Genomic DNA, 15,546 nt, shown 5'->3' on the forward strand with positions numbered 1-15,546 from the left:
TCCAATTCAATTCCAAGGTTCCAAACACAGCATTGGGGCAATGTATCTAGTGCAGCGCATTGGGCTACAAAACGGACAAGTTCCAAAAACTAAATTCTGTATCCATGGTGACAAAGACAATGTCTGTGGATAATGCAGATATATAATATTACTTGGCAGCAACTTGCTACCGGAAGCGAACGGTACGTTGAATGCTGCAGGCCGTACTTGTTTCTAGCTAATGTAATAACCAAACATAAATTACAGGTTTAAGTACTCGTTAGGAATGATGAGCGGCCTATCTGAACCAACTATCTAACGATACAATACCAACTGCATGTGGGGAGGCACATGGGTTTCTGATTCCACACGCACAAAAGGTACGCAGATGGGGAGCGTAACTAATTTACTCCATGAGCGCTAGCATGCATCTTATACAGCTAAGAATAATTGAAACGCGTTTAGCTTTTTCCAAGTCTCCAATGCAATTTTTCCAAAAAAAAAAAATACATGTGATTTGGTGACCATGTGAACCAACTATCTAACTAGTCATAGGCCCAGAGGTGTACTACTCCCTCCGTCCTACCAAAAGTATCTTAACTTTATCAAAATTTAGATGTATCTACCTACTAGATATATCCAAATTTTAGCAAAACTATGACACTTTTGATATGGGACGGAGGTAGTACTAGATATGAGTTATGACACCCAAAAACATTCTGCTCCTTCCAACATGGCTAATAAATCCCCAAAATAACATTGCCCATTTTAAGCCCCTTATCCTTCCTCGGCAATCAACATCTTATTGGAACTTTCTCCCGATTCATGTTGAATTGTGTTGTCTCCTATACATCCATGCAAAACCTAAGCGATCCAGATTTTTTTTAAACATAAGGCCTAAGCCCAGCTTTAAGTTAATAAAGCCACAACGGCAGAGTACATGGATGCTGAGAACAGCTTACAACCCAAAGAAGCTACAAGCAAAAAACAACAAGATGAAACACAGCTTGCAACACCAAGGCCTCTTCAATGATCAGCAGCCCGGCGCCGGTGGATCTCAAGAGGGAGACAGCAAGTGTGGCCTGACATGGAAAACCCCACGGAATCGAGCATCAGCCTCAGCCATACCATCGCCGAAGAAGGCTCCCTGCCTCCTCGCCCTGGCTCGAAGGGCGCGAGACAAAAATGGCTGATCGAAGTGTCATCAGTTTCATAATTATAAGCTACATTTTTTTTACGTGGGATTGATCTTGAAGACATGTGTTGAGGATTTAAATACCACACTGGCGTGTATTTATACAATGATATTGTAATTCTGCACGGGAATTGAACATTACAACAACAAAAAATTGCATAGAAAAATGCGCTCCCACAAAGAAACATAGTTTAAAGGAAAGCTTAATAAATTGAATTTTGCATGGCCAATAAAAGTGCACAAATCATAAGTATGAAAAGACTAGAGTATGATCTAATAGCATCCCTAACAGTCAAAATCGCAGAATAACCTCCTTTTTACGGGTTTTTGCAAAATAATGTTCATTCCAGATCTCGTAAACTGGAATATCCCGTAATTTTTGTACAACAAACCGGCAAAACTGGCTCCCATCATACTTGCAGCAGCGGTGTGTGTTTTTGCGCTATACCGTATATGAAGATCATGTTGATGGGAGATACTTTCACCCAACTACTGCGGGAAATCTCAATATCAATTTTTTTTTACAATTCCCATATGGATAAATAATTTTTGCATTACCAATTTTTTCAATATCTATTCCGGGTGGACACTCGCCATACAGTAAAATTATAATGCATAATGCTTTTAAGTATGAGGTTCACTAGTGTAGAGGTGCAATTTGTATGAATTCCAACAATTAAATTATTTGAAAATAACAAAAAAGAATTGCGCGCGATTTGAATATTTTAGTGAGAGCCAGTCAGCATAGCATAGGTCCATGCCCTGCCATGGGCTGATGCTCCTAGCAATTCCTTCCGTCCCAAAATCCGCAACCTCTAAATATAGCTCTAGACAAAGCTGTGACACACATTTTTAATAGAGGTAGTATATGTTTGAATGGATAATGTAAAACAAGTATTTGGTAAGTCGCTTGAAAAAGATCTACTAGTAGTATTTAGTAACCAATCTCAATTGGGATAGAAAAGGAACATTAGGAAGACGGCCGGATCGCTACACAGTGTCAGGTTGCTTGAGCAATCCGATCGCACATGGAGCTCAACCGACCGATCGATCGATCGAGATGCTTGGAATCAGCTGGTCCCAAATTCCATCTCACGCACCTCATGTCATGTTGCGTGCACAGTACTCCGTGTATCACATGGATCCATACAGCTTTGGATCGAGCTCGGACGGAGTCATCGCTATCTTTCTTGCTGCTGCTGCTCCTCAGGTGTACGCACTGGCACTGGTCCATATGTAGCAGCGTCCCTTGATTCGTCGCCGAAATATATCGATCTTTGATCCTCCCTTTTCCTGGGAAACAGGATGGGCCTGATTGATCGCGATCTTGGCTCAACACTGCCCATTCAATTTTTTTCTTTATGCGGGATACGCTGCCCATTCAGATCTTCAACTCTATGTCTTTTCTTGCAAGATCATTCGTTCTAACAACTAGCATAAATTGTCTGTATCATTTTTGCGACCATACTCCGGTTTTACATTAACCAGCATACTGGAAATTACACATAGTGACATATGAACTCAGCGACCATAAACTATTTCATTACTACTCTCTCTGTTCTAAATTGCCCTAACATTCTAGGTTTAATCGATGTCAAACTCCGTAAAGTTTGATCAAATGTGCAAGGCAAAATATCAACATCTATAACACACCAAATGTACATACTATGGAACTATATATACTTTGTGATGATTCTAATGATATTGATTTTATATTGTAGACTATGATATTTTTTGTTATACGTTTGGTTAACTTATAAAGATATTGACTAAAACCAGAATGCCGGGTAATTTAGAGGAGAGAGAGCATACCAATTGATTATTCCATTACTTAAACAAATTAAGCTACTTTGGGAAAACATTGGGTTTGTTCCCCTAACATGGCTCGATTGGTCAATCTCGATCTATGCTAGTCTTCTCCTTCATCCTCCTAATTTAACTAAACCAACAAACTAATCACATATTTGGTCCTATCCGACCAATTGGTTGCCACCGCGTGAAATTTTTTCTCTCCAAGCTCAAGCCAAGTCATCAGATCCTCGGCGGAGACATTCCTTACATTTCTAACTCACTCTCAGAACAAATAACAGTGCAATATCTTATCCATTTCACTTTCTAACAATATGTGTGTGTGTGTGTGCGCTCGCGCGCACACGTGTGTTATAAAGTGTCAGGAGGAAATTTGCGCAATGCAATGCACCGAGGTGCACGTTAGCACGGCGAGATAGTAATTACCTTATAAATATATAGTCCAAAGAAACGAGAATTCGTTATTTTTACCCAAAATGACTAATGCCACTCTAGCTATATCTTTTTTCAACTCCTGCATGTGGATCACGCTGAAAAGCAGAAAAAGTAATGGCCGCTATCGGGATTCAGTCACAAATTTTGTTTCTGCAAGAGTCTAATTGTTCTATCATGGCTGCATGCATCAACCTATGCAAATGGCTCTTTTCAATTTTTTTTAAAGAATCCCTATGTCAAATAAGTATGCTCAAATATTGTCCACATTAATGTAATTAATTTGTTTTTAATATGGGTTCTTAAAGGCCATCAAGCACGTTTAATATGGAAATATGCAATATTAGTGGGTACTAATGTTTTATCTCTTATATATGAATAAAATTTAAGTGCGAGATATGACATTTATGAGACAAAACACGTAAAATAAACTAGAATCAAATCAACACTCTAGTGAAAATGAAAGTTGCATTTTGAAGAAAATTTCCAACTTGAGTAATGATTGTACACGTAGGATCGAGAATGTTGATCAGATCCATGTCACACTCACCCAACTGGTTTCATAAGTTCATATTGCTCTGGGGTTTCATGCGTTGGACACATATTTGAAAAACTTCAAGTCATTAGATTTTTTATTGCATAATTAGTTCAAGAACAAGCATGTATTTTCCTATATATTATGAATTAATTAAATATTTTAAATTTGTATGTGAAACATACACAATCTCATTAATTTTTATTCCCCGAACAATAGCTCACCACCGGGCTAGGGTTAGGGTTCACTGGAGCTACAGACAAGATCAACCCATTCACTCTATAGCGTATTTGAGGGAAGTAAATAATATCGTTGTGGTCGAAAAGTCCATGGGTCTAGTAAGACAATAAAGATGGTAGTCAATGATTCGGTGTTAAGGCTAATATATTGTGACATTCATTCTAAGGCCTACATGTCATGTGTTAGTAATTGGGTCGAACGATTATTTTGGGGGGTCAAGCCCCCTTCTTGCTAGTGTAGTTGAGGCGGAAGTCAATCTATTGGTGGTCGATAAGTAAATCGATGGACCTAGTGGAACACAACAAACATGGTACTACACGGCTCAAAGTTAAGGACAACGTGGTGTGGCAGTCGTGTTGCTATGATAGTAGGGACACAACACCACATCAGATCTGGAGAAAGGGAAGGGAGGGGGTTGAGGCACAAAGGTTTTAGCCATCGCTGAAAAAAGAAGTAAGGTCTAATCACACAACATTGTAGAACTCCTTGAGGGAGCAATTACCTATTCTTATTATTTTTTGTACTTTTCCATAGGTGAAACTATTGTAATTGGGTCTCTTAAGTCTTAACCCGCAATGGTTAATTAGGTGAAGTATGGAAGAGAACATTTCAACTGCCTAAGTCGAAGGTTTCTTGCTAACAACTAATAAGTAAACAAGGCTGTCGCAAATATCTAAGACTACAAATGACTCATATATGTATACGACACACAACTTTTCTTTCGAGATTGTCGCACACTATCGTCTATGTCATCCTCACGCTTCAGCCATTGTCACCATGTCACAATTTTGGATTCGGCGTCCAAAAGTATGTAAAATGCTTGCGTGCAATGCGACTACACGACATTTAATGCCGCGGAAGCACCATCAGATCACGACAATGTATACCGCACGACACTTGTCCCAGTGCTAACAACCATGATCACATGATAGTCCCCGGAAACTAAAATGATGCTGTAACACCGTGGCTGTGCACGCCATTCTAGAGCACACCGCTATTTTCGTGCCATCTTTCTCCTTCCTCTCATTTTTTTTTACATTCTCGCAAATTCCCTCTCTCACTAGTCCCAAGTCACAATATCCTAGAAAAAGAAACAACCAAGATCATCACACAATTATCCTCGGAAACGATATGGCAAACATGATGGAGATGGATCCACACACGCATTAGCTCTTATTTTCGTCATGGTCTATGTGTGTGGCATACAACATAAACCACAAGTAATATATGTTGTGGGTTGAAAGTAACCAGGAATTAGGGTTTCTCACCCTCACCAGCAAGGAAAAGGAAAGAAGCAGTCATAGCAGGAACACTACTAGTAGACCGCAGGATATTTATCCAAGTCAGATCTTTTCTCGGAAAAGAAGGCAACCGGGATCACACGGAAGAAGAGAAGAGAAAAAAAAACAGAGCTGAAAATGAGAGGGAAGTCCTAACCTCCCATAGACCAGAGCATGGTTACCTTACCTGTTTCTTACCAACCCCGGTCCCCGTTAAGACGCCGCGGCAGCGCCCAAAGCCAAGGCCGACGCCCAGCTCCAGTCCACCACCACTCTCTTCCTCCTACCCCCGCCCGCCTCCGGGGCCCGCCGATTCGCTCCGGGAGCTCTCGAATCCAGCGGCGCTCGCTGCGTGAATGCGGCTGCCTCTCGGCGGCGCGGCGAGGCGTTGATTCGGTGGGCCGCGCGCGCGCGATGGGTTGCTTCTCCTGCTTCGATTCCAGGTCCGACGACGAGCGCCGCTACCCCAAGCACGGCGGCGGCGGAGGCGGGAATGGCGCTGGCGCCGGCGGACGGGCCGCGGCGGCCTCGGCGTCGTCCTCCTCCGCAGGCGCCCGTGGCCGGGACGAGAGGCCCATGGCGGCGCCGCGCGTCCCCGCAGGTGCGTTCGCTTCCTCTCCGATAGGGCCTTCTCCGTCGGTTGGTGCGGGTAGGATCCGAATCCGATCCGCGAATCGCCCCATGCTCTCCCCCGCCGCTAATTACTCTCTTCTCGCTGGGGCGGCTCTGGTTGGTCGGTAGACGGTAACGATGGGCACGGCGATCCTCGCGAACGCGGTTTGACGAAAAACGACAGCAACAAAATTGCACTTATCGATTGATTCCCTTCTTAGATCTTCCAGCCGGGAAGAGGGAGGCGACGAACCAGTACATGAACCACCTACTACGGCGAATTCCTGCAGTTTCATCTTACTACGATGCTTCGTTCGTTACAGCAGAATTATTCATTCGTTGGCGGCTTTGCTTACTAAGGTGGACTCCCCTAGGGTGGCCGGCCAACCCACCTCAAGGAAAGGTGGAAGTCCCACCTTGGGTAGGACTCCCTCCTTGAGTAGGTTTCCCACATATGGGAGGTTTTAGTGTTGGGGTCTTATTCGAAGACTTGGACTAGAACTCTTGGTGCTTCCACCTATATAATGAGGGGCATAGGAGAGGGGGCTGACCACTTCAAGCCTCAGCCTTGGCCGCACCCCTTAGAGGGCCGGCGCCCAAACCCCCTCTCTCCCCAAACCCTAGCGGTCTCTCTTCCCCACCACATCCCGCACGCTTAAGCGAAGCTCCGCCGGATTTCTCCACCACCACCGACACCACGCCGTCGTGCTGTCGGATTCAAGAGGAGCTACTACTTCCGCTGCCCGCTGGAACGGGGAGGTGGACGTCGTCTTCATCAACAACCGAACGTGTGACCGAGTACGGAGGTGCTGCCCGTTCGTGGCGCCGGAAGCGATCGTGATCAAGATCTTCTACGCGCTTTTGCAAGCGGCAAGTGAACGTCTACCGCAGCAACAAGAGCCTACTCTTGTAGGCTTTGGAATCTCTTCAAGGGTGAGACTCGATAAACCCCTCGTTGCTACCGTCTTCTAGATTGCATCTTGGCTTGGATTGCGTGTTCGCGGTAGGAAATTTTTTGTTTTCTATGCAACGTTATCCTTCACGACTGCCTAACTCGAAGGTTTCTTGCTAATAACTAACCATTAAACAAGGTCGTTGCAAATATCTAAGACTACACATGGCTCATATATATACGACACGCTACTTTTCTTTCAAGATTGTCGCACACTATCGTCTATGTCATCCTCACGCTTCAACCATTGTCACCACGTCACAATTTTGGATTCGACATGCAAAAGTATGTAGAATGCTTGCGTGCGATGCAACTATACGACATTTCATGCCGCAGAAACACCATCAGATCGCGACAATGTATACCGCACGGCACTTGTCCCAATGCTAACAACCAGGATCACATGATAGTCCCCGGAAACTAAAATGACGTGGTAACACCATGGTTGTGCACACCATTCTAGAGCACACCGTAAATTTCGCGTCATCTTTCTCCTTCCTCTCATATTTTTTGTTTTTTACATTCTAGCAAATTCCCACTCTCACAGTCCATAGTCACAAATCTACAAAAAGATACAACCAAGATCATCATCACATAATAATCCTCGAGAAAATGATATGGCAAACATTATGGAGGTGGATCCACACACACATTAGCTCTTATTATCGTCATGCTCTAAATGTATGACATACAACATACCACAACTAATACTCTTAAGAATATTAACCAATTAAGAACTAGGGTTTCTCACCCTCACCAGCAAAGATCTTTATGCGGGATACGCTGCCCATTCCGATCTTACACTATATGTCTGATTTTTGAAGCTTCACTCTTATGTCTTTTCTTGCAAGATCATTCGTTCTAACAACTAGTATGAATTGCATGTATCATTTTTGCGACCATACTCCGGTTTTATTATGGTAACATATGAACTCAGCGACCATAAACTATTTCATTACTACTCTCTCTGTTCTAAATTTCCCTAATGTAATCGATGTCAAACTCCGTAAAGTTTGATCAAATGTGTAAGGAAAAATATCAACATCTATAACACACCAAATGTACATACTATGGAACTATATGTACTTTGTGATGATTCTAATGATATTGATTTTATATTGTAGAGGATGTTATTTTTTGTTATATGTTTGGTTAAACTTCATAAAGATTTTGATTAAAACCAGAATGCTAGGTAATTTAGAGGAGAGAGAGCATACCAATTGATGATGAGTGGTGAAACGGGAGGCTACCGTTACAAAACAATTTTAGGGTGAGGGAATTAAAATTACTTAAACAAATTAAGCTACTTTGGGAAAACATTGGGATTGTTCCCTTAACATGACTCGATTGGTTTTTCTACTATTTCTACTTTGGGAAAACATTGGGATTCAACCCTTCCATGTCAATCTCGATCTATGCTAGTCTTGTCCTCCATCCTCCTAATCTAACTAAACCAACAAACTAACCACATATTTGGTCCTATCCGACCAATTGGTTGCCACCGCGTGAATTTTTTCCTCTTCAAGCTCAAGCCAAGTCATCAGATCCTCGTGCGGAAACATTCCTTACATTTCTAACTCACTCTCAGAACAAATAACATTGCAATATCTTATCCATTTCACTTTCTAACAATATGTGTGTGTGTGCACGTGTGTTAAAAGTGTCAGGAGGAAATTTGCGCAGTGCAATGTACCGAGGTGCACGTTAGCACGACGAGATAGTAAATACCTTATAAATATATAGTCCAAAGAAACGAGAATTCATTATTTTTACTCAAAATGACTAATGCCACTCTAGCTATATCTTTTTCAACTTTTGCATGTGGATCATGTTGAAAATCAGAAAAAATGACTAATGCCACTCTAGCTATATCCTTTTTCAACTTTTGCATGTGGATCACGTTGGAAATCACAAAAATTAATGGCCGTTGTCGGGATTCAGTCACAAATTTTGTTTCTGCTAACTGTTCTATCATGGTTGCATGCATCAACCTACTGACTCTTTTCATTTTTTAAAGAATCCCTATGTCAAATAAGTATGCTCAAATATTGTCCACATTAATGTAAATTAATTTACTTTTAATATGAATTCTTAAAGAACATCGAGCACATTTAATATGGAAATATGCAATATTAGTAAGTATTAACGTTTTATCTCCTATATATGAATAAAATTTAAGTGTGAGATATGACATTTATGAGAGAAAACACGTAAAATAAACTAGAATCGAATCAACACTCTAGTGAAAATGAAAGTTGCATTTTAAGGAAAATTTCCAACTTGAGTCATGATTGTACACGTAGGATCGAGAATGTTGATCAGGTCCATGTCGTACTCACCCGACTGGCTTCAGAAGTTCATATTGCTCTAGGGTTTCATGCGTTGGACACATATTTGAAAATGTTCATGTCATTAGATTTTTTATTGCATGATTAGTTCAAGAAGAAGCATGTATTTTCCTATTGTGACTTAACTATTTTAAATTTGTATTTGAAAGATACACAATCTCATTAGTTTTTATTCCCCAAACAATAGCTCACCATTGGTCTAGGGTTAGGGTTCACTGGATATGGAGAAAAGATCAACCCATTCACTCTATATCATATTTGAGGGAAGTAAATAATATAGTTGTGGTCTACAAGTCGATGGGTCTAGTAAGACATCAAAGATGTAGTCAATGGTTCGACGTTAAGGTTAATGTATTGTGGCACTCATTCTAAGGCCTACGTGCCGTGTGTTAGTAATTGGGTCGAACCTGGTTCTGATTATTTTTGGTATCAAACCCCCTTCTTGCGAAAGTCAATCTATTGGTGGTCGATAAGTAAATCGATGGATCTAGTGGAACACAACAAACATGATACTACTTGGCTCAAAGTTAAGGATAATCGTAGTGTGGTAGTCGTGTTACAATGATAGTAGAGAGACACAACACCCCATCATATCTGGAGAAAGGGAAGGGGAGGGGGTTGAGGCAAAAAGATTTTAGCCACCGCTGAAAAAAAGTAAGGGTTAGTCACATAGCACAGTAGAACTCCTTGAGGGAGCAAATACCTTTTTTTACATTTCCATAGGTGAAACTAATGTAATTGGGCCTCGTAATTCTTAACCCACAATGGTTAATTAGGTGAAGTATGGAAGAACATTTCGATTGCCTAACTTGAAGGTTTCTTGCTAATAGCTAACAAGTAAACAAAGCCGCTACAAATATCTAATACTACAAATGGCTCATATATATAGGACACGCTACTTTTCTTTTGAGATTGTCGCACACTATCGTCCATGTCATCCTCACGCTCCAACCATTATCACCACGTCACAAATTTGGATTCGGCGTGCAAAAGTACATGAAAATAGCTTGCGTGCGATGCGACTACACGACATTTGATGCCGCGGAAACACCATCGGACCGCGACAATGTATGCCGCACGTCACTTATCCCGATGCTAATAACCAAGATCACATGATAGTCTCTGGAAACTAAAATGATGCGGTAACACCGTGGCTGTGCACGCCATTCTAGAGCACACCGTTATTTTCGTGCCATCTTTCTCCTTCCTCTCATTTTTTTTACATTCCCGCAAATTCCCTCTCTCATGAGTCCCAAGTCACAATATCCTAGAAAAAGAAACAACCAAGATCATCACACAATTATCCTCGAAAACGATATGACAAACATGATGGCGGTGGATCCACACACGCATTAGCTCTTATTTTCGTCATGGTTTGTTTATCTATCTATGTAACATACAACATAAACCACAAGTAATGTATGTTGTGGCTTGAAAGTAACCAGGAATTAGAGTTTCTCACCCTCACCAGGAATGAAAAGGAAAGAAGCAGTCCTAGCACGAACACTACTAGTAGACCACAAAAATAAAGACCGCAGGATATTTATCCAAGTCAGATCTTTTCTCGAAAAGAAGGCAGCCGAGATCACACGGAAGAAGAAGAGGAAAAAAACAGAACCGAAAATGAGAGTGAAGTCCTAACCTCCCATAGACCATGGTTACCCGTTTCTTACCAACCCCGGTCCCCGTTGAGAACCCGTTAAGACGCCGCGGCAGCGCCCAAAACCGAGCCGACGGCCGGCTCACCCAGTTCACCACCAGTCTCTTCCTCCCTCCTCCTACCCCCGCCCGCCACCAGGGCCCGCCGATTCGCTCCGGGAGCTCTCGAATCTAGCGGCGCTCGCTGCGTGAATGCGGCTGCCTCTCGGCGGCGCGGCGAGGCGTTGATTGGGTGGCCCGCGCGCGCGCGATGGGTTGCTTCTCCTGCTTCGATTCCAGGTCCGACGAGGAGCGCCGCTACCCCAAGCACGGCGGCGGCGGAGGCGGAAATGGCGCTGGCGGCGGCGGACGGGCCGCCGCGGCGTCCTCCTCCGCAGGCGTCCGTGGCCGGGACGAGAGGCCCATGGCGGCGCCGCGCGTCCCCGCAGGTGCGTTCGCTTCCTCTCCGATAGGCCCTTCTCCGTCGGTTGGTGCGGGTAGGATCCGAATCCGATCCGCGAATCGCCCCATGCTCTCCCCCGCCGTTAATTACTCTCTTCTCGCTGGGGCGGCTCTCGGTAGACGGTAACGACGGGCAAGGCGATCCTCGCGAACGCGGTTTGACGAAAAACGACACGAACAAAATTGCGCTTAGCGATTGATTGATTCCCTTCTTAGATCTTCCAGCCAGGAAGAGGGAGGCGACACACCAGTACATGAACTACCTACTACGCCGAATTCCTGCAGTTTCATCTTACCACGATGCTTCGTTCGTTACAGCAGAATTATTCATTCATTGCCGGCTTTGCTTTCTCGCGGCTGCATCTCGATCCGCGTGATGATGTGGTTATTACACATGCGCGTGCAGGGGCCGACAAGGGGCGGGCGAAGGGCAATGCCGGCACGAAGGAGCTCTCGGTTCTCAGGGACGCCAATGGCAACGCGCTCGCGGCGCAGACCTTCACCTTCCGCCAGCTCACGGCCGCCACCAGGAACTTCAGGGACGACTGCTTCATTGGGGAGGGAGGTTTCGGACGCGTCTACCAGGGACGTCTTGATGGAGGCCAGGTAACTCGATTTGTTGGCATGATTTTCTTTTGTTTCCCTTCGTATCTTGATTCTTGATGTTGTTAGAGTAGTGCCGAGGTTACTTGGTTGTACCGAAGATGCCATTCATTTCTCTAGGACGTTCAGGAAAGGCATTGTCTGCACATGACCTGTGGATGCCCACAGGCGAAAAAGTCCCATGTTCACTTATAGGCATAATAGGCACAGCAGATCCAGTTGTTCATGGGTACTTTAGTTTTGTTAATTGAGCGAGACAAATCACATCAAACAGCTAAATGATGCATGCCATCTAAATCAAGTTATTTTTTACATCCTAGCCTAGATCATGTGATGGGGCGTGACGCTTTCAGAGCTGAAATGTTTCAGCCATCTGTTGCAGGTTGTTGCTATAAAGCAGCTCAACAGGGATGGTAATCAGGGAAACAAGGAGTTTCTGGTGGAGGTCCTCATGCTCAGCTTACTGCACCACCAAAACCTTGTCAATTTGGTTGGCTATTGTGCTGATGGAGACCAGCGCCTTCTTGTGTACGAGTACATGCCCCTTGGATCATTGGAAGATCATTTGCATGGTAAGAATGTTTGTTGTTTTCTATGCTGGTCCAGTGCAGATTAAGCTGTTAGGCACATGTCCATGTTTCTGTCTGGCTACTGTGCGCGTTTGGGCTACTGGTTGTTTTTCACATGTTTGCTTCAGTACATGCTGTCAATCTGCTATGTTTGTTTTCCACCCCCATCTGTCCGCCAGTCATCATCTTTTCCATGACCGTGACACATTTTGCTCTTCAAGTCCTTTTGCTGCGTGACATGCACAGTATCCAGTAGGTTTTCCGGTCTTGTCCATCTCTGACCCCACTTTTCTAAAAAAACAACCAGCATTACCTAATTTAGTAGGAGGAACTTACTGTGTTCGTATGTTGTTTCTTAGTATGGTATAATTCAATGTACTACTTATCTGGTTATGTCCACCATTTGAGACATGTCTGATACATATGCTGTTCTATTCTGGGAAATATCTGAAAAGTGTAAATTAGGCAACCTGACTTTATGTACTGATATGATATGTGGTCGAATCTTCGTTATCATCCATGTGTATGTCGTTTAGTATCGGTGATCCACTCAAAACCCCATGTGTACTTTCTTGATCATTTCTTTTCACAAGGCACAAATGAAATTAATGTTAAAAATTGAATTTCATTCAGATCCATTTTGCCAGCAAGCTCACTGAAATGAAACCGAAGCAATTACTGCAATGTTAGAGCCACTAGATGCGTTGGTTAATTTGATTATTTGAGCAAATGGGTGATGTAAGTTTTTGTTCTGATGAATATAGTTGGTGACCAAAGAATATAGTACTAGCTAGTCAGGCGTGCCAATAATTGGAGCGTAGCAAAGAAACATGTTGCTGACAAAACAGTGCTCAACCCTGTTCCATACTCGTCACTTGATCTGGTGTGCTCTGGCCAATGTTTTCACCAGAAACCAAATCACTGCACTATATCATGTGAGCTCAGATCTAGCTATGCAACTGTGCACTGGGAAAACTTTCATTTGGACCGATGGTCCACTGATTCATTCATACCTTAATGAGTCAATGTCGGGGACAGGAATCTGTATTCATTTTAAAGCAAGTTTTGTAAATTTAAACCAGTAATTGCAAAATGTCTATGCAGGAAAACAAATTTGTGCAACTCTTACCTTCTAACCTTGTTCCAAGTAACTCTGAACATGTTGCAGTACTATCAACGATGGAATATATTTTTGGCTAAATTAACTTGTGCGTGACACTTATGCAGATCTCCCTCCTGAGAAGGAACCTTTGGACTGGAACACTAGGATGAAAATCGCAGCAGGTGCTGCTAAGGGGCTGGAATACCTTCATGACAAGGCACAACCACCAGTTATATACAGAGACTTCAAGTCATCAAATATTCTACTTTGTGATGATTTCCATCCAAAGCTGTCAGATTTTGGTCTTGCTAAATTGGGCCCTGTTGGTGACAAGTCTCATGTTTCTACGCGTGTGATGGGAACATACGGCTATTGTGCTCCAGAATATGCTATGACAGGGCAACTTACAGTCAAGTCAGATGTCTACAGCTTCGGAGTTGTGTTGCTTGAGTTGATTACTGGGCGTAAGGCCATTGATGGCACCAGAACGCATGCAGAACAGAACCTCGTGTCATGGGTAAGCTATCCACTGCCATTAAGCCCTGAAAGGAATTTCTGTTGCTTGAACATATTTTACATACAATATTTCTCCATTCTAAATTGCATACAATACAAGTAGAATCTATGTTAGGAGTAGGGCACGGAAACTAAATCAGCAATGAGTATCTGTTGTACAATCTTATTTATCTTCCATCTGTCATGCAATAGATCAAGTGTATATAGTAATGCTCTTCTTTATCCGTTGCCAGGCACGCCCTCTTTTCAATGACAGGCGGAAGCTCCCAAAGATGGCTGATCCAGGGCTGCAGGGACGATATCCCATGCGTGGGCTCTACCAAGCCCTGGCGGTGGCGTCAATGTGCATTCAGTCAGAGGCTGCTTCGCGTCCAGTTATCGCTGATGTTGTGACTGCTCTTTCCTACCTGGCGTCCCAAAAATATGATCCTAATGCGGCCCATGCCTCAAAAAAGGCAGGCGGCGATCAGCGAAATAGGGTTGGCGACAGCGGACGGGCGCTCCTGAAGAATGACGAGGTAGGCAGCTCTGGTCACAAGTCAGATAAGGATGACTCCCCCAGGGAGCCGCCTCCTCCGGGGATCTTGAGTGACAGGGAGCGGATGGTGGCTGAGGCGAAGATGTGGGGCGCGAACGTGCGGGAGAAGAATCGTGCTGCTGCCAATGCACAGGGGAGCCAGGATTCTCCAACCGGAACCGGGTAGCGGCAATTGTAAGGTCCAGCCTCGCATATTCTCTATGTCGACCGTGCTTGCTGTCTGTTGGCAGGGACAGAAGAATTGGGTGCTTTCCTGTTGAGTTAGATGTACATTTCTAGGGGCAAAACAAAACTAAAGAAGAGGGGGAGGAGAATTGGGTGGCTTTGTACTGGATATGGTCGTACCTGTAAATTCTCGGAAAATTTTGCGACGTTGGAGGACATATCTGGACTCAGTCTGTTGTCCTTGTTCCTTTTTTTTCTTCTTACATTGTTTTGTTTTTGGCGGTTTCAGTTGATTGATCTTCTTTGGTCAGAAGGAGGCTTCGATGGTTTGGCGCTTTACAGGTAGACATATGTGCTTGTTTTGGCTCGTCAAACTCCGGCGTGGGGTCTAGAAAATTATATAGATTCTGCGGGCTTTCGTTCTGATTGCTCCGGCCTTTGGATGGATGGCTCAACAGCTTTGACCAGGTAGTTTACTGGTTTAACCGATTGTTGGTGGTTAGATGAGCTATCGACACATGAGCCCACATGCCGATTATTGTACTAGCCCACTAGTGCTCAACTTGACAAA

General features: G+C 43.6%; 1 protein-coding gene across 1 annotated transcript; it reads left to right on the plus strand.

Moving 5' to 3' along the window:
• The first annotated feature begins 11,780 nt into the window (after positions 1–11,780).
• LOC124670626 (probable serine/threonine-protein kinase PBL7) lies at positions 11,781–15,238 on the plus strand. The gene is made up of 4 exons (XM_047207103.1): positions 11,781–12,088; positions 12,468–12,657; positions 13,882–14,273; positions 14,506–15,238. The coding sequence occupies exons 1-4, from the start codon at positions 11,783–11,785 to the stop codon at positions 14,974–14,976; spliced, it is 1,359 nt and encodes a 452-aa protein (XP_047063059.1). The 5' UTR covers positions 11,781–11,782; the 3' UTR covers positions 14,977–15,238.
• Positions 15,239–15,546: the final 308 nt, after the last annotated feature.

Source organism: Lolium rigidum, chromosome 7, assembly GCF_022539505.1.
Source record: "Lolium rigidum isolate FL_2022 chromosome 7, APGP_CSIRO_Lrig_0.1, whole genome shotgun sequence".
NCBI classification, from domain to species: Eukaryota; Viridiplantae; Streptophyta; class Magnoliopsida; order Poales; family Poaceae; genus Lolium; species Lolium rigidum.